The sequence below is a fragment of the Tympanuchus pallidicinctus genome, unplaced genomic scaffold (genome assembly GCF_026119805.1).
Source record: "Tympanuchus pallidicinctus isolate F22 unplaced genomic scaffold, pur_lepc_1.0 scaffold5, whole genome shotgun sequence".
Lineage (NCBI taxonomy): Eukaryota > Metazoa > Chordata > Aves > Galliformes > Phasianidae > Tympanuchus > Tympanuchus pallidicinctus.
Genome location: NW_026294769.1, coordinates 48,796,807 through 48,823,204, shown reverse-complemented (window position 1 = coordinate 48,823,204; position 26,398 = coordinate 48,796,807). Strand labels below are relative to the sequence as shown.

Sequence of the window (26,398 nt, the reverse complement as noted above, 5' to 3'; positions counted from 1 at the left end):
TCTGTCCCCATCCTGGGGACAGTGCCAGTGCCACCACTTGTCCACAGAACCCTGGGGTTGCACCACTGAATAGAATTTGAAGTGCGAAACACAATAAGGTTTGTGATTTCAAGTTATCTGCAGTGCTTTCCCCATTCATTTTAACCACTTTCTAGCAAGCAGGGCAGAGAGAGCAAGGCTGGGGTCACCTGAAACAGTTTTCTGCTCGTTCCAAGTAATGCTTGTGCAGTGTGGATGAAGAATGATTGTATGTTCATGTTGTACAGATCCAGCGATGAATGGAAGATCAGTGCTGGTGGTGCTTTGGGTTTGGGCAGAAGGGAGCTAGAGCTGCTGGAGAGGGGAAGAACAAGGATGCAACTGCAGCAAGGTGGGAGCTAAAGAAAGGAATGGGAACACGGAGAAGGAGTCTGAGGTGGTGAGACACAACTAACAGGAAGACTTATCCCTGCTGATCTGTTAACTGAAAGCACAAAACAACTGTTACACTGGATGATAGATGGCTACTTCATCTGGAAATGTAACTTTAGCTACTTGTCTGCATCTTAGGTATCAGGGTTCTACACTCGTGAGATAACTGCCCTTCACTGAGTTTATTTTCTTGCTGTCCTCTGAAGTTTGGAAAGAAAATAAGAGAGAAAGATTAATTTTCTGGACTTGATTAGCCATTTATCATGGAACAGAATTCTATATGAATGGGACTGTGAGCAGTGATGTTTCCCATTGAAGAAACAGGAATTGGTGGGCCAAGGGAAGCCTGCCAAGCTGCTGTTCCTAAGCAGACTTATGTGAGCAGAGATTTTGGCTTTGGCTCACTGTGACTTCTGGTGTCTCATATAGAGAGGATGCTGACAGAGACACTGAGCATCTGCCTTTAAAAGTGATAGTAAAGGAGAATTCTTATTTTGTCTTTTCGCTCCCCAGGCAATGAAAAAGGAGAAAAACTGTGATGAAATCCATTAGAAACCATGAGGAGGGCAGTGAACTCAGCAAGATGAATTTGAGTATCACTGAACTATTTACACAAAACCACCTTTGGTGCCACGATAGCTGACAGCTCCAGAGCTGTCAGAGGGTCACCTCTGTCCCTGTGCCCATCTGTGGTGGAAGGCAGGAGCTGTGCAGCCAGGCTGAGCAGAGGTGTAGGCATGTAGGGCTTTGTAACATCTGCATCCCCACCCAGGCTTCGTGACTCCTATCCATCTGTCCTATCAACCTACTTTGGTGTGGGAGAGATGGCCTAGTGACACCCGTACAGTTCCCATGAGTTTAATGCAAATACTGAACAGGATTTTCAGGATTTGGTTAGGTGTGGGGGTTTTATAGGCAGGCTAATATGATCCTCTGTGATGTGCAGTTACATGTTCTGGGAAAGCTTGCTTCTTTAAACAAATTTCATCATTGTTTGCTGTTTTGTCCAGTGTATTTTGTGCAGTGCAGGGTCTGGAAGTGGGGAGTAGATTTCAGCTAACCCTGTGGTGCATTAGCAACTTAGTGGCCTCACCTTGAGTACTGTGTGCTGTTTTGGGTACCACAGTACAAAAAGGACATAAAACTGTTAGAAACTGTCCAAAGGAAGGCTACAAAGGTGGTGAAGGTTCTAGAGGGCAAGGCATACGAGGGGTGGCTGAGGTCTCATGCTTTGCTCAGTGCAGAGCAGAAGAGGTGAGGGGAAGCCTTATGGCGGCTGCAGCTCCTCACAGGGAGCGGAGGGGCAGCAACAGGGCCTGAGGCAACAGCACTGGCTGTGTTAGAGGAGGGGAAAGGTGGGGGGTTAGGAGAAGGTGGTGGGCATGGATCAGACACCCCAGGGTAGTGGTCATGGCACTGAGCTGGAGTTCAAGGAGCATTTGTACAGTTCTGTTAGATATAGGGTCTGATTTATAGGTGGTTCTGTGTGGAGCTAGGAGCTGGACCCAGTGATCCTTATATGTCCCTTCCAGCTCAGGATATTCTATGATTCTCTGTAAAACTGACAGAAACCACACTTAAGGAGCGAAAAATTCGTGCAGTCCACATGGCCTTGCAGAGTTTCTTAAGTGTCTTGCTCAGTTTGCTGTTGGAATGGTTTAAAGGGTTACTTTCTAAAAACAGATGTACAGGCATCTTAGGCTGTTCTTCTTGTGCAGGTGCTGGTCAGAGCAGTGATGCTGTGTGCTGTCTGTCTGTCTGTCCATCTGCACTGTCTGCCAGCTCCCATGCACAGGAGTCCTGGGAGGAAAGCAGGACAGAACATTTATGAACAGATATAAGAAGGGAGAAATTGGCGCTGTTGTTTGTTTTATTTTAGTTGTTGCACTTTTTTGGGCTATTTTTTTAATGACCATAACACAGGTCAAACTCTTGCAGTATTGCTACTATTTCATGCCACTGCCACATGAGGCAGTGCACAGGAAGGCAGCTTGCTCTGCTTTGTCCTCTGGATGCTTTAGAGTATGCTGTAGACAGCCTTGGTTGCATAAAGAAGTGTTAAGAATAATTAGGCAACCTTTTACGTGTCTTTGGTGTGGATTAAGGTTGTTCATCTTGTTTTTTCCTGCTTTTTAAAACAGTTTTCTCTTTTGAACAATAATCAAAGAGACTAAAAGCTATGAGCTGGTGATATTCTATTCCATTTTTCCTGAAATGAGTCTTCCAAAATTAAACGTTATCGCAATTCACTGTGGTTAAATCAAAGTTTATACAGATGGATTCTCTGCTTTGCCTTGCCTTCCCTTCCTCACTCTCCATTTCCCTCTGTCTTTGTATCTGGTTGATGCCCTCTTTTATGAACAAACAAATTCCACAGAGACCTTTAGTACTGATTCAGTACTTAAATAAGCTTCCATTAGTTCTTGCAGAGCAGTAGATCTGGTGAGGGACTTGTATACTTTCTGTTAATACTTTCCTTACAGAGATTTTAATTTTCGTATTTTTTTAATAAATAATAAATTTGTTGAATGGAAACATTTTTATCAGTTATGCTTTTGCTGAGTATGATGCCATTACCTCTGGCAACAACACTGGGATAATTCTGACAGGATCAGGACTCAGGAATACAAGTTACCTCTGGGAGACAGGTACCTGCTGGTGATGAGGTTATGACACAGGTATTCTTTCTCTATCACAACTTGTCAACATAGGACAGAAAGATATCATCCTTTATCTCTTTTTAGCATTTAGAATCTCAAATCCTTGATTGATACCTAGATTTATATTTTCTGGTGGCTGTTTTGCCAGTTACCATGGTATCACTTCCATTTCCAAAACCTCTGTCTGCTATAGTCCTCTGTAGTCTAGCCAATTATTTGGTGCACTTTAATCAGATTTGACATTTAAAAATAAATATATGATTCCCTTGTGCATTTATGGCTTAACAATTTCATTTAGATGTTCAGATCTTGTCCAAATATTCAAATAATTTAGGAGTATTTCTCCTTGTTAGCTATGACAATATTAGATAATGGATTTGCGCTGTTTTTAACGAAATCTATAAAGATCTGAATGTCAGGAGTCTGAAAGAGCTTTGTCAGGAAATGAAATTAAAGAGTGGAAAATAGGAAAAGTGAGAGGATGCAGAAGAGGATTAACAACAACAACAACAACAAAAAAAAGAAGAAGAAGAAGAAGAAAGGAAAAAAAAAAAGAAAATTGCTGGTCATTGCTACTGCTAAATAAAGTGGTTTAGAGTGCCCCTGTAGAATTAGGCCTTATAAATGGGGTACATTTGAAGATTAAGAGGAGTGGAAAACAAAGTATCAGTGATGCAAAATTTTTCTTCATTTTTAATAAAAATGAACAAGCTGCAAGGAAAAATAAAAGGCAAGCTGAAGGAGGCTCATTTGTAGCCATCCGTGTCCTAATGAATGGCACTGGGAAACCATCTATACCATAGCAGACTGAATTACTTAAATCTTTGTAGTGCCTTGACTTGACTTCTGGAAGAAGGGGCTTGTGACATAGTCCCAAATTAAAATCCACACAGCCATAAGTCTTTATGCAGTTTGTGTAAGTGATATCTTCACCTGACTTAGTTGTGAGCCTTCGGTGGAGTATCTGACCATAGACCCAAATGGTGTGTGTCAAATAACACAACTCAATGAGATTAGTTCAGTGTGAAGTCCATCCCTCTTCAGCAAGAGCACAGTCCAGGGAATGTGTGTCTTCATCCTCATGGTTTTCATCAACAGCAAACTCCAAATTTAGCTAAGATTCCTAATCTAGTGGGTAGCAACCTTGCCCATTGTAGGGGAGTTGGAACTAGATCATCTTCAAGGTCCCTTTCAACCCAAACCATTCTGTGATTCTATTATCTCTAGGGCTCAGGTTCTGTTAGCACCTGTTGCAAGCTAGGCACATCTTTGTAGGAAAATATGGTGTAACACCAATTTAGAGAAGTAACTTACAATTGTAACTTTTACCTCTTTGGGCAGAGATGTTCATAATTTTCTTAAGGGTGTTTACACTATATTTGTAAAGAATGAATTTGATACCATAGTATTAGAATGTTTATACCTGGATTTTAGCATACGTTATTGGAGAGGGGAACTCCTGCTTTGTGCTTTCTGAAAACTGTATGTTGTAGCCCTCTGTCTCTTAGTTGCAGATTGGAAGTGTGTGTGTGTGCGTGCTGTAAAAGACTGTGATCAAATCAGATTTTAATGCCCCTTATTGTCCCAGCAAAAGCATGCATGTTTTCACAGAGAAGTTCTTCTATGAAACTTTCTAGAGTTCCTTAATAAATTCCTCCACTGAATGACTAAACTCTTGTTGCCTAGAGTGCCTTCAGCAATATCTTTGTGCTGTTATCTTTGTGTTTTTATTGAATAGCTTCATGTTTTGAAAGCTAAGTGTGTGTGAGATAAAGATGAGAAGGATTCTGATCTCCAGTGGATGGTGTACATCCAAAAATACAAGAAAATGAGGGATTTATATCAATGAAAATGAGGTTTCCTGCAGTTGAAAATAACTGTGAGATTAGTCAGAAAGTATTAATTTTATATAATGGCTGGGTCTTCACATGCCATAGATATGGTGAAAGAAGACCATAAAGCCTTTAAAAAATTATAGCCAAAAAGGACCACAAAGATCCAGAGAGAAGAATCTAAAAAGTGAAAATTGATAAACTGTCACGTATGTAAATTTACATGTATGTAAATGATAAATATTGGTATGTTATCTTACCAACATAAATGCTATGCATTTCTATTTAAATAACTAGATTTATCTACACTAAAAACAACGTGAGCCCTTCGCAAACTAGATCTGCACACAGCTGAATTGGTAGAGGTGGAATGAGGTGGCACAGGCAGTCTGTAGCACTCTCTTCTGCTCCAGACTCAGCTTTCCAAGAGAAGTAACTGTCACGAATGTTCTCAGCTGCCTCTGTGCCAAAGCACACCGCATCGTACAGACTTGGTGACAGGCAGCCTGTTGACGCCGGTTGTGGTTCCCAAATGTTGCACAGTAAAGGAGGAAAATGCTGTGAAAGTAATGCCAAGGACTGCTGATTTGTGTAGACTAGAAACTTAGGAGAAACAGAAAATGGAGGGGAGATAAAGCTGATTTACAAGATATTGCTCTTGATTATTTTAGTTGAAGTAGTTTAGCTTGCCATTAGCAACAAGCATTTCCTAATGTGCTTTAGCATTAGGCATCATATCCTTTAATATTTATTGAATTGTGTCTGTAGGCTGGCAGTTCTTTGCTTTGGGGCATCTTTTTGACTCTAAACAACTGCCTCAGCACTTTGTTGTAAAAGGTAAAACTGTATGGGTTTTTTGAAATTACATACATAGTTCTGCAGTGTGGAAAGAGATCTCATCTGAGATCCATCAGCTGTGATACTCATCTGGAATCTAAGTGTGTGTGCTACTGTGAAATACATACTAGATATTTATGATGTTCTGTCAAAGAGCATCTCACTTTGTTCATTGCCATAGTCATCTGGTCTGCTGGTACAAAGCAATCTTGATCTTCCTTGAGTCCATTTGGCAAGATGCTAAGGCAAATACTTAATCTCATTAACAGATCAAAGGAAAAGGCTTTTCTTAAGAAGTATTATTAAATAATAAAATTAGAAGAGGTGGTTGCTCATTTACAACTTTCTTTTCTCAGCTGAATTTTGATTACAAGGTGCACAGGGGCTGTTAGAATCTACTGGCACCACCGCTCAGCTTTCCTGAACAAAGATGCTGGAGTTCTGTCCTCAGCAAAATGCTTTCAAACAATCAAGTTGCTTTTAGGAAATGTTCCAAAACGTCCACTTAGAAATGTCTCATGGTGCAAATTCACATGCAGTAACTTGGAAGTGGCTGGCATACCTGTGACCAGCCCTGGCCAGTTCCCCCTAAATGTAACAGCAGGGAGCCCGTGGAGCTGGTCCTGCAGTGCTGCAAGCTGATGGCTCTCAGGATGACCTGATGGGGCCTGCTAAAAGGGTGAGGGGGGCTGTGAGGGATTGCTAGCAAGGCATCAATTAGCACTAATTGCATGGGAAATCACTGTAATGCTGCAGTGGTTCATCCAGGAGCTGGAATGAGTTGGTGGTTGTGCTGAACCCAGAGGACTGTGTGTCTCTTGCTGTTTGTTACTAGAAGAAAACTCATTGTGTACTGCTGTGATCAGTGGCACTATTTTGGGACCTGAATTATAATTAACGTAAAGAAATGTGCAACAGCCATCGTGTACCCTCTAGCTCAGCATGGGAAACTTTGAGTTAAACTGCAAAATTCCAGTTGGTTACAGCAGGGATCATCACCAGCAGGGCAAAATAACTTTTCATTTTCTGATAGGAGGAACAACAAACTTTGTTATGTGAAATGTATGAAATGCACACGCAGCAGTCTGTCTTTTAAGAGGAAATAGATATGGGCATATCAGTTTAAAAGGTTTGCTTTTTCAAAGTGCTGCCACCTTTCTTTCACACCGACAGCTGCAAACATCTGTGGGACCCGTTTTCTCAGTGCAGTCGCTTGGTGAGGTGAGGATTTGCCTTTTCCATGGTGAGCACAGCAGCCTTATATGCAGAGGGTAACTGGCCAGCCTGGCCTGGAGCTGCGGGTAACAGAGCCCTGCAGGGACACAGCACCACATGGCTACAAATGGATGCTGGACAGGGCTGGACTTTGGGCTGCCAGCCACTGGGTTGCAGCCCTGTTGGAGCACTGCTGGATCCCCCGTGCTGCCGTGTTGCCATCCTGCCACCTCACTTCTGGGCTCACTTCTGGGCTCCAAGTGGCAGCCAAGGCTTGGAGTCCCGGGGTAACTCCTCCTCTCGGAAAGCAAAGCTTGGGATGCTTTGCTCACGCAGCCACCCACGGTCCAAACAAAAATGTGCGAGGCGAGGCAGGAAGCCTCCATCTCCCCTCCCACCGCCGGCATGCGCTGACAGCGTTGCACTCCTCTTCACACTGCTGGTCCGGAGCACATCGCGTTTTTCCCCCTTCGCTTCTCATCGGACCAAGCAAGAAGAAAAATAAAGGAAAGAAGAAGGGGGGAAAGTGCACGGCTGTGCATTAGAACGTCTTTGTGGCCGCGTCAGCAGCCAAGCACAGAGACTGTTTTTTGCAGGGCTGCAGTGCACTGGCAGTGCCAAGGTGAGGTCCGTGCCTTGTGTGCAGAGTTGCAAGGGCACGAGGAGGGGGCTGCTGGGCTGGGAGAGCTGGGCTGCTGACATCTCATCTGGCGGGAGGAGGAAGGTAAGGCTTTGTCCCTACAGGAGCACAGCGTGCCTGCTGCTGTTTGGGTGTGAGTTGCAGCATGTGCAGTGTGGTGGGGGGAGAAGTTTGCAGTCTGCTTGGCTCTGCAGGAGAGCAGCATTAGCACAAGCAGTGTGCTGCAGCTGGGGGTGTTTTGTGATCACCACCATCGGTGAGAAAATCAGACTGCATTCCAATCACAGTCTCACACTTTCTTTCTTACTTTCTAAGCCAAAAGCAACTATGCATATGCAATATTAAATGGGTTTTGCTAATAGAAATACATTACCATACAGCCACTGGGCAAGGTAGATATTTCATCCTGTTACCACAGACAGCTCCTCACCGCTGCAGGTACTGTGGGCTGTGCTGTGCCATGGGAAAACATGAATGTTTGTTCTGCACACCTCAGCAGAAAGAGACACGTGGGGGGTTTTGCAATTACTTTGGAATTACTGAGAACATGAAGACTGTGCTAAACAGATTTTATGCTGCTGTGCTGCTATTTCCCCTGTGTCCTTACCGCTTCAATGATGTTTTTAGTGATCTGGGAATTTTTAATTAGTGTTATTTTTCTGTTTTTAAAGTGAAGATGCTTTTTGTATGAGCAACTCCCCAGGTCTTTTTGCTGCTATTTGTCTCTTGCAGTTGTTAACTGTTTCTGGGAATTTGTATAGCTGTGAATCATAGAATCATTAAGGCCATTAAGACCATATGATCACCCAGTCTAGCTGTCCACCCATCCCCACCATACTCACAAACCATGTCCTTCAGTGCTACATATACACATTTCACAAACACCCCCAGGGACAGTGACTCTGGGCAGCCCATTCCAAAAGTGAGCATGGCCATGGCTGTGACCACCAGCAGCTGCTGCCCAGGTGGATGTGCCTGCAGGAAGGAACACGAGCACTGCATGTCCCTAACACAGCTCTGCACTTGCAGCACTTTCAGAAGCATTTGAGAGATTGTGTGTTTTTTTGGTATATTTTTTTAGGGGGAACAGAGGGAGAGTGCTGTTGGTGTGCCACAGGGCTTTGCTCTTTGCAAAAAGTAGAACCAGAATAATTGAATCATAGAATCATTTCGGTTGGAAGGGACCTTTAAAGGTCATCTAGTCCACCTCCCCTTCAATGAACATGGATGCCTACAGTTAGATGAGCTGCTCAGAGCCCGGTCCAGCCTGGCCTTGAATGTGTCCAGGGATGGGGTATCCACCACCTCTCTGGGCAACCTGTTTCAGTGCTTCACTACTTTTATTGTAAAATACTTCCCTTATATCCAATCTAAGTCACCCTCCTTTTAGTTTGAAACCATTTTCCTTTGTCCTATCACAGCAGACCCTTCTGAAAAGTCCGTCCCCTTCTTTCTTATAGCTCCCCTTTAGACACTTGAAAGACCATTATTACATCTCCTAGAGGTGTTTGGTTGCAGTTCAGACCCATACTCCAAAGGGTGCTTTACTACAGGCTCTTGTATCTGGAAATGAATATGTACTTGGAGAATTACAGTTCTAATTGTTAATCAGCATTGGTTGTTTATTAGCATGAGTACACTGGCTTAGGCAGGTATAGAGCTTTACTTTCACTGCTGTGCCTTCATTAGCAAACAGCTACATCATCGCTTTTGCTGATAGTTGGGAAAAGTGGAGCAACTATGTCTCCCACACAGAGCACTGTCCTGTCTAAAGTTTATTTGCTGAGGCTGCATGCCTCAGTTAAACAGCGACTGTTCCAGCCCATTTCCTCCCAAGTACGCAGCACTAAGGCAGAGTCCATTTAAAATAGGCAGCTCTTCCTTGCGTACTCAACTTTCATCTACTGTATATGTTCCCGTAAACAAGAAGATGCAGCAGTTTGTGGTGAGTGTGAGCATAGGCACAGCTATGCAGTAACTCCTCATCCTGAGTGTCTCCACTTTTTGGCAGCCCAGGAGCCATTGCTCCTTGCCAGGCAGCCGACACACAGACCTGCTGGGAGGTAAGCAGTGTGCCTGCTGAGGCTTGGGAATTTGAAGCTTTTCCTTCTCATTTTGCATTGCTACTGAGTTCCCATGTGAGGAATTACTTCATGCTGCATCTGTTCTGCTTTCAGAAGGAAAATTAACTGTTTGTTGTGTAGATGATAATGCACTCTATATGACACTGAAGTTCACTGCCTTGCACACTTTTTTCACCCTGTTGGCTTCAGGCAGCCCCTTCAGGGTTGTTGGTACACCTTTTGTTCATCGATCTCTGAACAGCAGCAACTGCAGTACTTTGTTCAGCTTGTGTTGAATTGACAGAAGGGAGTCAGCTTTGTCTTCTGACAACGTTGTGCCCTTCCCTGACCAGCTGCAGCATCACCTTTTCTTCTCAACTCTGTACTCACTTCTGCTCCAGGTTTCCTTCTCTCTCCAGAATTGCTGTCCCCTGACTTTTTTCTCCTCCGTTCAGAGAGAATTCATCTGCCTTTCATGCCACCACACACAAAAGCAGCAGGACATTGCACCCTTGCTTGTTGGCAGCCCATGCTCTGGGTGCTCTCTGCCCACAAACTGGTGGCCAGGCAGCCTTCTTGCCTCCTGTCCCAGCACCTACACACACATCATGATTCAGCCCACGGCATGCACTGAGTGAGTAATAGAGGATCTCTTTGAAGTAAGGTGACTAGAGAATGTGTAGCTGTGCTGATTTGGGGTCTTATAAGGCATGCTTTCATGCAGTGCTAGTCAGATGACACAGCCTGCATGGATATTACAGAATCCGGTGATGATGGCATGGAATAGCTGTGCAGCTTCTTGCCCTAATCTGCTTGTGTAGAATCATCTGTTTCTGCTTCAGAGTAGGTACAGGAGGAAATACCACAGACAGCCCTGTCACTGGGAAAGCGCATCATTTGAATGTGCAGTGTAAATATTTTAACTAACCACATGTAAACACTGATTCCCTTTTATATGGGAAAGGACCGATGCAGTAAAAAATGAGCTGGCATAAAAGTGACCCTGTATGGAGAAGATAGAAAATTGCATTTGCGCATTATGGTAATCAAAATAGTTCTTAATGAATTGCTTAGTGTGAAATGAATTACAAATACAAATGTGCCTGACACGAGATGATTGGAAGTTGCTGCTGCTTTAACTTGAGAGGGAAGGACTTCGTGATTCATGGGGATCTGAGGTCACGGGAGGGCTGATGTGTGTTACAGGAGGCTGAAGACTGAAGGAGAGCCTAAACAAGTATGGGCTGCCTATGTCCTTGTCTCTGGATCTGCTGTTTTTACTGTGCCAGTACTGTAAATTCAGAAGTTTCCACAGGTTTGAAAGATGGTAGGAGCAGCAAAGATAGTAGACTCAGTAAGAAGTGCCTTATTTCATTCACACTCTGTTGTGTGGGTGGATTCAAAGGAAAGCAGGGGAATTGCTCATTTGTTCTGCCTACACTGGGTTCTTAGCTCTTGAAGATAGGGCTTTAAGGATGGCTGTTCTGTTCATATCACAGAGGTGGTTGTAAGCATTTGTGAGATGCCAGCATCGTTGAAGATCATGCCATGGAGAAACTGAAGGACAGCAGGAAAAGGACCTACAAATGCTTAGTACTATCGCCTGAATGTGAAGGCTGTAGTGCATAAAATAAGCAGTCCTGTGGCCTTCTATCTGTCTCATTGACAAGGTGGTTAACTGATATTTGATAGAAACCAGATGTGGGGTTTACTTCCAGTGCTGAGTAAGGTCCAGAAAAATACTGCTATAGCAGAGCTTACAGAGTCCTCCAGATACCACTCAGCTTTAATGCAGTAAATGTTGAGAAGTAGAGACCCTACAAAGTAAAAACGTTCCTCAAACTCCTAAGCAGAACTGTCTGGAGGTGATTAATTTGGCTCTGTGTTCTAGCGAGTGGATTGTGAATACCAGAAAAGGATGGAATGACAGAAAGGATTTGACTAGACTTCATCACTCATGCAAAATTAATTAGATACTATTCCTATAGGCACAGGTCCATGTATCCATGTGTCCAAGCAAGCGAGTAAACTTTTGTTAGCTTTGTTTTTGTTTTTGTAGCTGAGGGATATTTTTATTTTTGCTTATGTTGGAAAAAAAAAAAAAAAAAGATCTATTCACCTGCCTTGTGTTTGCTGCTACTTTCCTCTAACAGCTGGAAACTTACGTCTGCGCATAGGCCTAAAAATGTCATTCCCTAGGTAAAAAAAACAGTATTGATTTTTGTTGATCTCCTTGTTAGGGAAGGAGAGATGGAAATAGTAGGAATAAACAAAAGGGAAGAGTAGTCCCCCATGGTAAATGCTTGCAGTTGCAGCACAGATTAATCATGCACTGTGTAGCCAAACAGTCATCGCCTGCCATTGCTACTGCAGGCCAGCTGTAGCCAAAGCAATCTGTTAAAAGTTATCTATTTAAACAAAGTAGAAGCCAAACACCTTGAACCATCAGTGAAGAGAATACAATAGTATTATTTTCAGCATAGACCATTTTTTTGTGTGGATGCAAATTGTTCTGTTTAGATGAGAATAATTTTGACACTACCTTTGAATGAAATTTCTGTTGCTGGTAAATCAGTCATTTTGTGCAATCACCTCTTACGACTGTTCTCTCGAATGCAGATCATCCAAATGTTCTTTACCTCCCAGACAAATGTATTAATTTTCATGGGAAAGTGTGAATACATTCAGAAGAAAGCACTCCTTTTTTCCCTGTTGGGAATGGAAAGCTCATAAAATCATACATTTTTGTTAGAAAAATAAAAAAGAAATAAGAAAAACGTGCTCATTTTAGCACATGAGAAAAGGTAGGAGCGGATTAGTTTGTTGTAGAGAATTCATGGCATTGCACTTCTGGCAGAAAGTAGCACTATTTGAAGAAGGACTTTAGATCATTGAGAGAATTCAAGAGGAGGGAGCAAAAGTGCAGCTGAAAAATCTTTGGAATGACACTGTAAACTTCAGGGAGAAAGGGAATTAGATAAAAGAATCTGTGAGAATGGAAATAGTAATGCGAAGGGGAACAGATTGTGCTGGTGAGATCTTTTGGCCTGAGTTTAAGAATTCAGAATATGATCTGCATTCTGTGTCTTTGTTTGGGAAGGGGGAATGGACCTTTCTCCATTTATGGTAAACTGGGCTGTTATTGGCTGTTCAAACATTTTTAAATCTGCTTCAAACAAATTTTTTATTGCAATGTTAAAGTATAGAAGACCGTCAGGTCAAAAGAAAAAGAGGAGCTGGAATCAGTCCCAAAAAGCGCATGGAAGTGTAATTTATGTCCCCCTTCCAAACCAGAAACTCTGTGAGTGAGAAGAGCACTGCACTCATCCAGTTCAGCTCACTCACTCAGACATGAGATTTTTTCAGGAAGCCTTTCTGGGCATAGATGTAAATTGCAAGGTTTGGGCCTGCAAGGGGAGCTTGGATGCCCCCATGAAAACCAGGGTTGAGTAAGGAGCATATTTTGAGTCTGGAGGTGCCACTTGAGGCTAGCTCCCAGGCACATAATGACCATGGCATCCCAGGCATCCCTGGCACACACCTGGAGCTGCCTTAGGCATGACAGCATTTCTGCAGCAGGTGGCTGGGCTGTGCTGCAGCTCCTGTGCCTGCAGCTGCTTCAGAAGCTGCTTTTTGACTGTGGTGCTGAGCAGTCTCCAGCCTTTGCCTGCTTTGCCATTTCTGTGGATCACAGGATCTTTAAATCTGCATGTGACCTATTCCTGGTGAACAGCAATAACTTTCAGTGCTAGGTAACTGTGAGACAGATTTATACGTATGTTGCCATAGGCTGTCAGTAGCCATAGACAAGCCACTGTCCTCAGGCTAAATTAGTTTCTTTGCTCTGTTCTTGTGGTGCAGCCAATTCCATTTCAGAGTATGTCAATTAAGTAGAATATGCTCTAATAATATTTTACATTTACACAGCACATCTCATCTCATAGTACTTTATAAATCATGTATTTTCAACATCACTGACCTTTTGCAGTCCCTTGAGTGCAGAAGAGCAACCATTTTACAACAGCAATGCAAACCATCTGAATTTTTTTTCTCTGTAATTCTGAAGTGACACATTAATTATAGAATAAATTATATGTTCTGTAAGCTACAGCTCCAGTTTTTGAAGATCCTCATTCTTTATCAGGAAGGTGGTGAGACCCTGGAACAGGTTGCCCAGTGAGCTTGTGGATGCCCCCTCCATGGAAACATTCAAATCTAGGCTGGATGGGGCTTTGAGCAACCTGGTATGGAGGGAAGTGTCCCTGCCTATAGCAGGGGGTTGGAACTTGGTGATCTTAAAGGTCCCTTCCAACTGAAACCATTCTGCGATTCTCTGATTCTCATCAAGATAAGGGACATGACCCTACATTTTGTGTACAGCATGAACAAACAGCTAATCCATCTTCCCAAGACTAGGCCCTTGGAAACAATTCAGTCTTGCCTCTAAATGAACATAGAAGTATCAGTACCAGTACCTTGACTTTAATTTTATCTGTAAATTGTCACCTTTTGCTGTAAGAATAAATCTCCCAAAAATGCTATAGTCTGTACTCCTTCTCAGCTATTGAGGATCCTCTCATCTCACTGTGAAAGGTATAGAAAGTTGATATGCTAGAAAGCCCATTAAGTCCCAACTGAGTGGTTCACGTGTAACTCATCTTTCAGGGTACTGAGGTCAAGAAAGCAAGCATGGCTATGTGTTGGGCCAGCATGTGCAGAGGACAGATGAGTGAGGCCAGAGAACAAGAAGGAGGATAAAGATGATGATAACAGCAGTGTTCCTTGCATTCAGTGTCCCTTGCCATAAATGTTCAGAGGGTAATCCAAAGCTTGCTGAGATTGGTGTGTGTCTGTTTTTGTGGCACTAGAGCTGTGGGGACTGGCGGAGGCCTGTGAGGGAGTGCAGAGGTCCTTATTCTGCTGGAGCATCCTTCCTGGGATGTGCCAATGCTCAGCTTGTGTGCAGGGCTCCCTCGGTGAGAGCACTTTTCCTCCATTGACTTTCAGAAAAAGCTCCCGGGGAGCTGCTTTCCTTGTTGTTAAAGAAGTCAAAAGGTAGATGCACAACCTGTCCTGTATTTGCCAAACCAGCAGTTCTGGAGGTTAATTTGGGTCTTATTTAATTCATTGTTTGAAACAGGAAAACAGCAACATTTCTGTTCTAGTTGTTCAGTTCAACAAATGGATTTCAAAACCACATTTAACGTGAATGCCGTGGATGGTAACTCAGTTAATAGTACATTAACAGAATCTTTAGGTTTTCAGTGTATTGTTTTGTCATTTATCTCTTTTCATGGCTTGTCTGGGTTTAATGCAGTTTATCCCATTTAGGAGCATTACTGAGACGAACTCCATTAAAGCAGGCATTATTATAGTCCTTGTTTTGATTAGCACTCAAGGCCACTAGAAAATGATGCTCAAAAAGAAATCCATGTTTCTTGTGATCATTAGCACTGTGATCACCACCAACTCCTATGCAGTTTAAATCTGTGTTGTTTTTTTTTCTACTTTAAATCCCAGAACTGACTGTGAATGCCTTTGTTGTGGTCTGTGACATTTGAACTGAAACATTTATCTCAGAAATAAGTTTGTGCACTTTCAATGCTAATACTTGTAAGAAATCAGGTCTTCATATGTAAGTCTCGTGGTTAAACACTTATCATTACTAGCTAGTGTTTTGCAAAGCTACCTTACTGGGTCTGTTTTACTTCATTTTACTTCATGGTAAGGCTCAAGTACATACATATTCTCTGACAACTCCCTGACTTAAAAAAGAAGTTTGGACCATTTGTACCAAGCTAGCAAGTAAGACCATTTCAGTCCCAGGCTGGTACAGGCAATTAAAATAATTTTCTCACATCATGTTTAAAGTGCTGACATGTAATCCTAGACAGAGCCTCTCTCAGCACCTCTTTCCAACACTTTTCTGCACTCAAAGGATGAGCAGCTGCTATTAAATGCTAATGCTTTTCGAGGGTGAATGCCTGTTTTAGGATGTGTTATTAACTCTGTGCAGATGGGTGCATTTTCCAACCTATTGCACAGGGCTGATGTCACTTGCTGTTTTCTTTACAGGTTTTAGTACTGTTAAGCAAAAAGAAAAACATCAGTGGGAAAGCCAGTGAGTCTGAAGTGTCTTCTTGGCCTTGGTGGGAATCCATAATTAAATGCTTCAGCCATAGGAAACAGACCTCAAACGTTACAGGTGCGTGGAGTTGTCTGTCAGGACATAATGCTGCTCAGGACAGTTTATCAGCTCGTTTTACCACTATTGCTGATTTTATGTATTGCAGATGAACACTGGTGTACCTGAAAAGAGGCACTTAGCCTAGTCTTCATCTTTTATTTTTGAAGACCAAAGTAGCCCTGTCTTTTCATTGACTTGCCAGCTGCAGGGTGAATATTCAACTGTAACCTGAGGTCCTTTGAGCCTCAGAGCAGGCTGAATGCCTACTTTCACATGCTTATTTCTACATAGAGATAAAAATTGCTTTTTTTTTTAATTCTAAGTCCTCCAGAGGTGAAAGATGGCACAAAAGAGCATGCCATGTGGAGCTTCCAGAAATGTGTCCTGGCTTACCTCCCTACCCACACTACCACTGATGGGCTGTAGCCATGCTCCTCCTGCCCCTTTTCCAGCCTTGCAGTGGCCCTGACTGTAGAGTAACCATAGAGCAACATAGCTCAGGAACCTTTTCTGTTTCAGAGACATGGCCTTCTGGGGCTAGCCTTGGCACACAGTGAGTCATCTCACATGCCCCTGAGGTGGCACGAACCAAGGGATGGTGCACATCAGGGACAAGTGACTTGGAGTGCCTTCATTCAGTGACACAATCATTTAGTTACTCAGGTTTTAAAAGGAAAGGAGTTAAATTTCATAGAAAATGTTAATTTTTATTTCACTGCTTCTCCATTCTTTCTACCAACATAAACCCACTGAGTACAGAAACCCTTTTTGCCCTTTGATTATAATGCAGCCTGAGTCACTTTATCTTTTCTTCTTTGGTTTGGGAGTTTCTTGATGAATTCTGCTCAGTAGGGCTCCCAGTCCTGCTCTGTTCGTACCATTTGTTTTGTCTGGCCTTGCACAGATAGGTAACTAACACCATAGTTAAAATACCATCAAGTTTGTGCTCTTTACCAGTAGTTCTACATTAAGGATGAACTTCAGGGTGGATAGCATTGGATTTAGTACTCATCTGGGCTCCACATGAACTCACTGTTCTTATTTTTATTCAGATAGTTGCCACAGATAAGCTAAAAGGCATCTCACAATACCTAAACAACAAAAGATAACCAGATCACTGGAAGATGGTATCATAATAAAATCCATTTTAAAATGTTTTCATCCTCATTTGTGAATTCCTGATAAACCAGAATAAATTCCTGCAGTTTATGATTTCTCCTAATTTAATGAATCTGTATGCCATTTTAACTATGAATGAGGCTTTACAAAACCACAGGGACACAATCTTTGCCCTAAAGAGATTGTAGCTGAAATTAGACACAACATATAACCGCAATAATGGCTTCAATAGGCAAAGCAGGATTACACCAAACAAAAGTGATTTATATTGTGTATAATTGTATACATTATATGCTTGTAATAATGCTATTATTTGGAAAAGACCTGTTTATCACCCCTCAACATGGTGTTTATTAACCAAGCTCTGGAATAAAGTCATCATTAGTCTTTGTTGCTTTAAACTGGAAAACCTTAGATGCTACTAATTAATTATTCCTTTCCTAAGGGCAGCTATAATGGAGAGCTGGATTTGAGTCTTTAGTGACATATTTGACTTTGTAGACCCCCATGGACCTTTGCTCCACTTCTGGCCTTTTTCTCTAGGCTACTGATGTCGACTTTACCTTCAGTGTTTTCCTACACGATGAAAGTAGGGCCTCTTGGAGGCTCCAGCAGGACTTCCATGCTTTCTTTACCCTTCATTGTGGGTACGCAGTAGAAAAAATCATAGAATCAGAGGATAGTTTGGGTTGGAAATATCTTGAATATTGTGTAATCTAAGGGCAGGGTTGGCACCCACTGGATTAGGCTGCCCATCCAGCGTGGCCTTGAATGCCTCTAGGGATGGGGCAGCCATAGCTTCTCTGGGCAACCTGTTCCAGTGCTTCGGCATCCTCAAGTTAAATAATTTCTTCGTAATATCTAACTCAAATCTAGCCTCTTTTAGTTTAAAATTGTTACTCCTTGTCCTGTCACTATGCATAAAGAGTCCTTCTCCATCTTTTCTGTGGGCCTCTTTCTCTTCTCCAGGCTGAACAAACCCAACTCCCTCAGCCTTTCTTCATAGGAGAGGTGCTCCAGCCCTCTGATTATTCTTGCTGCCTCCTGTGGACTCGCTTTGACAGCTCCATGTCCTTCTCGTGCTGGGAATCTGAGAGTTGAATGCAGGATTCCAGATGGGGCTTCACAAGGGGGACAATCACCTCCCTTGGCCACCTTCTGTTGAGGCAGCCCAGGATACAGTTGGCCTTCTGGGCTGCAGATGTGCACTGCTGGCTCATGGCCAGCTTTTTGTCCACCAGGACCCCAAAGCCTTTCTCCTCTGAGCTTCTCTCAATCCGTTCTCCTTCCAGCCTATATTTGTGTGTAGGATTGCCTCGCTTTAGGTGCAAGACCTTGCACTTGGGCTTTTTGAACTTCAGTAAGAATTCACTGAATTTTAAATAAAGGAGTGCCTTATTCCACCCTTGGAGAGCTCTTTTTCTAGTATTTAGTTTAAACTATCCACATCATGCTTTTTTTCTGGGAATAAGCCCTCATTGTGCACTACATCATTGTTTGAGCATTCCTCAAGCAGAACAGGTGACCATCCCCATTAAGTACTGAATATACTTAGATCAAATCCTCAGGTTCTATTTGGACATTTGAATAACTAGTAACTTTGGACATTTAGGTGAGGTTTGGTCAGTTTCCAGATTTGATCCAGTTCTCAGAGCAGAGGAGCAGCTGACACATCAGAGGTCAGAGCAGCGTGGACTGGAAGGGGGCATCGTGCTGGAAATCTACCCCTCCTGCTCAGCTCCTTCTGCAGGAAAGGCTCTTTTTTCCCCCAGTAAATTGCTGAGATACAAAAAAAAAGTTAGTGTATCCCACAGGCTTTTTCTATGGCTAATTAGTCAATATTTACACAGCTCTGTGAAAATGCTTTAGAAGTGCCAATTATGAATTATAATTATCTTGCAAAGATGATTGAGAGTCCACGTTGGCATGTTGAGTCAGGCCATGGGAGTAAACCTTTCAAATAATGTTTCTTATTTAAATGCCTTACCTATTCTTTATCTCTTGCTTGCTTTTTTTTAAAGGATGATGAGAAGCATTAGTTTACCCTCAGGAAAGATCAGGTCTGACTGTTTTTAATAATGAGTTATGTACTTAGTCACAGTAGGTAAATTTACAAACCGAGCAGGACGCACTCAGAGATCGATTCTGTCTGTTCAGCAGATGGTTTTACACCATAGGCATCAGGATGAGCCTGCTGAGACTTTAAAACAAACACTTGTAAGTAACATTGCCATAAGCCTGTTAATATAGTGGCAATTCCTATTTTAAACTCTGCAGAGCTACTACTTTATTTATATCCTATCTATTTACTAAAGTATAATAGATTTACTCTGAAAAGATAGTAAATCTCAGCAGACTTAAGCTGAAGGCTGACATTTAAGTGTCAGTTGACTTTCACAAGATACTAATGCTTAGCACTAACCACAGGGTACCTGGATATATTTTCATAGTGGCACACCAGTAATAAAGGCAAAAGGAGATCAGCCTAAACAAATACATGGCGTGACTTTAAATTTTTGTAATTCTGTTGCAGCAGAATATTTTTGTATTTTATTCTAAGGTCTCAGTATTTTCTTGTACTACATTATTTTTATTTTTTTTTCTGGTCTCACTAACTGGACAATAAGAGGCTTTATTATTTACTTTACTTAGATGTAACTTAATAGGGCAAATAATTTCTTCTATTGCAGTTTTCATATTTTAGCATGTAGAAACGTGTATGTTAATAGTGCATTAACTAAAAAGAAACCTAGAGTTGCAGGTAATTCCACAGAGGGGACCACATTCTGCTTTCAGTATGACAGCAATTGAGAACAGAATGGGGTCAGAAGTTCCCTACATACCTATCTCTTTACAGTAAGATAAAATTTTAATGGGGAAAATGTACAGGGAAGTGAATATTTTGTTTTAAAAGGCTCGTAAAGGGAGAAGAACATGTTTTTGAATCTTTAGACAGTTTGTTAATTTTATGCTTATGCATGCCTTCTGTAGCTGCATGGGGATGTTGAACACGATGTTGGTATGAGCACACACACTGATGCTCTGCAGAATGGTGTTAAATATTCATACGATGGCCGGATTTGTCTGCTTCTCCTCTTTTCTACCCGTATTCCTAAGCACCATCAGATAATTAAGCATTATAGGCTCTGTGGTACTGAGTCTTTCAGAAAATCTGGTCATCCACTTTCTGTGATGCCAACTGGAAAGGAGTGCAATGTTCTGGCATTGTTCTGCTTGCAGAAAATAGGTTTTTTGATACTGGACCAAAATATTTCATCCCTAAATAAATCCTTAAGGCTTTCTAATAAGGGTTTGGTGGTAACAGCATTCAGCCCTTGAATAGGAAATGATTTTAGAGAAGGATCTGTGTAGCACTTATGCATGCCATTACTAACATGGGATTCAACTGCACATTAAGAGTCTTGGTTGCAGGCATCCTCCAGCCCTATTGCAGTCATTGGAGATGAAGGCCTCCATCAACTGGTCTCAAATTGCTTTTTGGGAAGCGTGAGCCTGTAGGTCCAGTACCCTGTCTGCCAGCCAGGTCCGGGTGCTGTGGATGTCCTGAGAAAGTCACAGTCACACTTAATACTCTGTGCATGCCACAGGTCAGTGCAGGCAGCAGAGTCTGTGGGGCATTTGAGGTCACCCCAGGGTGAATCTCTGGAGGAAGGTTTCATCTGCCTAAGACCTAAAGACAGGGTGCTGGGAGCCCTTTTCAGTGTCATTGGTTGTGTCCGCCAGCCTCCAGTTGCTGTGCCAGCAGGGCACAGATCTCCTGCCATTCCTGCATTGAGTTGTGCATCCCTACTGACACCTCTGCCAAGCTGCATCACAGAGCTGCCTCAAGAAATCTGGTGTCCCTGTGGCTCCATCGCTGGGTAGCACCAGTGCACTGAGATAAATCGGCGTCCTGAAGTGGGTCACAAGGCTCTTTCCCAGACAGCAATGGACACTCCATGGTAACTGGCTTGCTTCCTCCTCCCATTGGGCAGACCTTTGAATTTTTAGTTATCGTTTTGCCTTTTCCTTGCCTTCGCTTCACCGGCTTTTGCCAGCAGTGCTGTCTTTGCCTGTTAGCATTTGTGTACCAGCTGCTGTGCTTTTTCTTTCTTTCTTTTTTTTTTTTTTTTTTGGGCAGTTTCCATGCAGATTTTTCTGCGTGGCCTCTTGCTTTTTTCATGCTTGCTTTTTTCCCAAAACATTTTTGGTGCTCATCAGCATTTTATCTGTTTGAATGCACTGGGGAAGGATAGGAGCCATGATTTATTTGGGTCAGTGCGTGCCTTTGTGTAACAATTCCGAAACGGGGGATTTTGCTAAGAATAATGACTCGCTCACTGGTCTGGGTTCTCATTCTTGCCCACATAAAGTCTATGAGCTCCCTTCTGCTATTTTTAGGCCTGTGAAACTGGGATAAAGCGTGTGATGAGTCTTTCTCTTGTTTTTGCTTTCTTTCGACCAAACGTAGGCTTGCGTTTCTCTTGTTGAAACAAAAAGGCATGGAGTTCATCAGCTGCTCCAAACTCAGGTTTCTGGTCTTTCTGAAACTCAGAAAGAATTGTCTGAAAGGATAACGTGACTGTTTTTCTGAAGGTAGCACATCAAGTAGATGCTGCATCTAAGGAAATTCAGGGCAGGATGACCTCTGCTCTGCAGGCAGTTACCCAGCTGGCATAGTCAAGAAAGTCTTTCAACAGAAGCAAAAATCAACTTGCTGCTGCTGCCATCAAATTAACCTGTAAGCATTTCAGTTTTCAGAAACTAACGGTCACCCTCTTGATTTGTGAATGCTTTATTTAGAAAACTGTCCCATTAAACTGTTTTCCACCTGCAGAATCTGATTACTTTACAACAAAACTGTCTCGCTGAGCAGTGGAAGAGAATGAGAAGAGGTTTGTTCATCGTTAGTGTTGGGTTCTCTCTTAAAAGGAGCCATTTTCAGGAGGGCGTTACATTAGGCCTGAGCCTGGCAAATGATTCAGAGCATAAAGATACAGCAGATGAAACGCTCCTTGGTGAAGGAAATTCAGACCTGACCAGAGTATTGTGAAAGTGATGTAATGGTGAACTGTAAAACATAACTAGCTGCTGAAACTGGGGAGTTTTTTCTAGCAATGTATGGTCTGGAGCTGATTTCTTGTTATCACATGTATGTTTGTGTCTTGTGAGTTACTTGATGCTATTTGTCACATTTTAGGCAAGCTGGCCTATTATTTCATCTCAGTCATCTCTTTCTGAGAGTGTCTTCATGTATTTCTTGTTGTCTGCCCTTTTTGTTTCTGATATGCCCTGCCTTTTCCCACCACTTGAGTATCCGAATGTGAATGAGCCACAAGCAAAGTGATCAGTGATTGGTATCAGTACTGGTAATTCTCTAAGGTCTTCATGCCAGTATGTTTGATTGATACATCAATATAGAAAAATATTTGAGGTGTGAAAACAAACATGGTGAGAAATACTCAGCTAGCTTTGGGGTAACTGTGCCCTGCTGGATGTAAGCACTGAGCCCTGTGGGCGGGTGGAGGGTGGGTGGGGGCTCATGGAGCAGTGCTGAATATGGATGGAGCTGCGGCAGCAGAGCCAGGCCTGCATGTGTGAAGAGAAGTGAGGCACTGTGAGGACAGGAGGGCTGGGCAGGTGAATTTACCTGAGGGAGGCAAAATGACAGAGGTGGGGCCTTCCTCGTCATTTCAGAGAGGAATCAATGGCTGTTACGTGGTCTGTGTCCCTGGGGTGGTCACATCTGCACAACCAACAGGCTCTGTAAGTAGGAGGTGTTTACAGCTGACTGGCTGTGCACAGCTTTCAAGCTTGCTGTTTGCTTTTCCCCTCGTATATCACTCGTATATCACCAGTGTAAAACTACTCTTCTTACCAGCTCTGTTTTCACTTGCTTTCCTCTCTCTCGAGAATGGTTATCCTGCATCTGATCTCATTTTTCATAAAATTCCCATCTTATTCTTTGCCTTCAAAGACTTAACAAGATGGATTTCTGTGGGGAAAACAGAGTAATGACTGGGTCAGCACAAAACCAAAAAATGAAGGAAGAAAAGGCAGACCGGTTATCGATTGTGGGAAGCGACGTGATGCTCCGCATGTCTCACCTAACAGCAATTGCTGTCTGTCATAATGCTTTGGCAGTTCTTCTCTCAGAGCAGTAGTAAAACTTTCTGCAGCAGGGGTGTTGTATTTATCTCTGCAGTGGAGCACATATCGTGGGTCTCCCTGCTAAAGTTGTGCTAACGATAGCAGCAGGGCAAAGCAGGGAGGCAGGGGAGGTCTCACAGCATCAATACTTACACTGCAGAAAAATTGATGCTGACAGGCAGCAAAATGAGCAAACTAGAGCAAAGGGAAAAAAAAGAGAATTTTTTTTTTCATCAGTTGATTGTGGATGAGTAAGTTCAAGTTTACAGCTAAAAGCCCAATTCTGTCTTCCCATTTTTGCTTAGAAGCAAAGAGGTGGGTTTTTTTATTAGGCATTATGATTATTCTTGTCGAGGAAACGCTCCGTTTATTCCAAGCTCAGGTTACAAAGTGGTGGTACAGGATATTAAGACTAGGGATCTTCATTGCAATGATACAAGAAGATACTTCACTCATGAAGCCCATTTCCCTTCACAGGTGTGTTCCTGCCAGCGCTCTTCAGCGTAGATATCTCCATCTAATATGCAGAAGTCAGGAGAAAGTGCCCAGGAATGTGTCAGGCAACTGGCTTTGCTGGATGTATACATGCAATATTCATACACAGCTCTGTGGAGAGTTTCTTTTCTACAGTGCACGAAGCAAACATCTCAATTAAACCTCAAAGGAGAAGACCTGTTTTTCATTAGCTGTGAAGACGTTCAGAATTGCATTAGTTGCAGCTCATTAGATGTTATAATCATATTTGTTGTGGAGGAGGGAGTGAGGGGGTTTGGGTGTGCATGCAGGGAGCCCTGCTCATAGATCATTCCCACAGGACCACAGATTAGCTTTTACTGCCTCAGTCCATTGGGATCAAGCTGGAGCTTTATGTTTCCCTCTTCACAGCAGGAAAGCAGCAGGTAAAATGCCAGGAAGCCATTGTGGGGACAGGAAGGGGTTTGATTGGCAATGTCTTGTTACCTCTTCCATGTGGAGGCGATGCTGTAGGATGTGCGGGAATTTGTCTTTTGCATTGCCCCGTCTCTTTCCCAGGTCACCACTTCCAGTTGGAGCAGCAGAGTGATATCATGGTGCTCTTCTTGGAGAGAAATTGCAATTAAATGGAAGAGCAGCAAAAGGCCATGGAAGATCAGATCTATGAGTGCAGCTCGCAGCATGCAAATACTCAGTCATTGTGTCCATTTGGACATGTCAGCCAAGAAAGTAAACTCAAATGAATGTGTCTGAAGACAGGAATTCAAATTGGTATCTGTGGTACATCACAAAACATCAGTCTCTCCTGCTTCTCCTTATAGATACCTCCTAATTCTAACTGTCAAAGAGCTTGTGGTCTGGTCTGTAACAGGACACTGAGTCTGATCAGGACTAAAGGTATCGTCTCTGCAAGCAGAAGTTAGTCTCTACCAACTGCACAGACTATACAGGCAACCAGTTTAGACTAGTTTCTAATGAATGAAGCTAAGTAAGGCAACAACTCCCTTCAAGGACCACCAAGTTGTGTTTCCAACTTGAAGGAGCTCCTCTCAGTTCTCTTCTCTCCCAAACGTCTCTTCAGTAGCTACTGAAGCCTTCTCTGTCTTGGACTTCTTTCATGAGATATTGTTTATATGGAGATTCTCTAATGTGCTGCATTGTCCTTATCTATATAGAACATAAGTGCTTGAGGATCTGTAGTGATGCAGAAGACCTTGCTTATATGCATATGTGAAATTTTTTTTAAGATGGCATTTTTAATGAAACACAAATGCAAAGTGGAAAAATGGCTTTACTGAATGGAGTGAATAACAAGAAATTTGAGCCTAAAGGAAATCTCAGCTTTATAAAATGCATGACAGTGTGAATGCTTTTTTGAATTAGCCAGATCACTGACTGTTGCTCCTCTTGTTGCAGGATATTACAGGGCTCCACTCTCACTAAATCCTCCTTCTTTGAGATTATTTAATCTCAGATATAACAGATATGATGTAATTTGTCCTTTACCTCCAAGGACCCTCCCTTGTCTTCCTTCGTTTCAGCTTCTGTATTTATAAACTACATGCCAGTGTTGTCACTCAGTAATCTGGGTTTATTATTTTTAAAATTCTTTCAGAATTTGCTTTGCTTTTTCAGAACTGGAACAATTTTGATGTGCTGCATTTTAGAGGTACCTCAGTTAAGATGCATTAAAGGCTCTAATATAGACATAGATGGCATTTTAAAATTCTCAGCTAAGGTAGTGTCAGCATATGTACTGCAGCGCTGCCATTGTGGAAGTTAAGTATCTAGTCAGTGGAAGTCACCTGGTGTTCTCCTGTGATGAGCACAGAGGTGAGACCTCTCAGCTGGGATTCTTTGGATAGTGTCTGTGTGAGCAGCAGCCTATTTTTAGAGATCTAAACATACAGAAGTTCTTCTATAGTCTTCTCTTGCACCATTTCATCGCGGACAATCAGAACATTATGTTTTGCTGCTGCATATTTTGCAAGCTTCTGAATCCTTGAAAGTTCAGGGTCTTTTGGAAGTCAGAGGTAGCCTATGGAAAAGTACTGTCTATCCACTGTGTTCTGTGGGCCTGATTCAGTCATCAGTTTGAAAATGAGTGGGATTGCCTTGGATTGTGGAGGTTTTTTAGGTCAGATGGCAGAGGCAGTCTCTGTGTGTATGGCTGCTTTCTGGGTTAGGGGGAATTTCTCTGTTTCCATGATTATTACCTGAGTTTGACCAAACCACTTTATATAGAACGTTACTGCATTGCAAAAGCTAAAAGGGGACTTGGCATGGTAGAATTATAACCAGCAAGGAGTAGTTATAAACAGGCTGTGCTTAGTATGAAATGGCATCTAGTTCCAGGAAAAGCACAGCTATCAGGAATATTAGTGTCAGAGCTGAAAAACACTTCACAAAGACAGCTTTCATTTCTGTATGCTGTAAAGTATGCAGTAATCGTGGTCTAATTACCTCACTGCAGCCAGAAAGCAATATGGCATATTGTGGGGGTGTGGGAAAGAGAATAATAGGCCACAATTAAGCTGTAATCTTTGGCATGGTCACTCATCAGATAAAGCTTTTCAGCTGTAGCATTTCAGACAGTCATTACTTGGCTGCCGAAGCCTGGGGAAAATATGTGGTGGAGTTCCTGCGAGCTGTTTCACAGAGGCTTCATTATCAGTTTATCCCCTGGCAGCTGCCCAGGCCCCACTGATGCTCTGTGCTGGGAAGCTCTGTCCTCAGCGCTGCCCCAGCCATGCCTGTGCCGGGGTTCTTGCATCAGCGACGTGGGGTGACGTGGTCTCCCACCCTGGCAT

General features: G+C 42.7%; 1 protein-coding gene across 10 annotated transcripts in view; it reads left to right on the top strand.

The window, feature by feature from the left end:
- PAG1 (phosphoprotein membrane anchor with glycosphingolipid microdomains 1) overlaps nucleotides 1–26,398 on the top strand; it is a 103,414-nt gene that overhangs the window by 50,250 nt on the left and 26,766 nt on the right. The window contains exons 1-2 of one of the 10 annotated variants that reach the window (XM_052703803.1): nucleotides 10,608–10,700; nucleotides 15,734–15,863. The exons of 4 other annotated variants lie outside the window; for them this stretch is intronic. In XM_052703803.1, the coding sequence (XP_052559763.1) occupies nucleotides 10,698–10,700; nucleotides 15,734–15,863 (133 nt within the window). In that variant the 5' untranslated portion in view covers nucleotides 10,608–10,697. 5 more of the 10 variants (XM_052703809.1, XM_052703811.1, XM_052703810.1 and 2 more) reach the window with 5 other exon arrangements.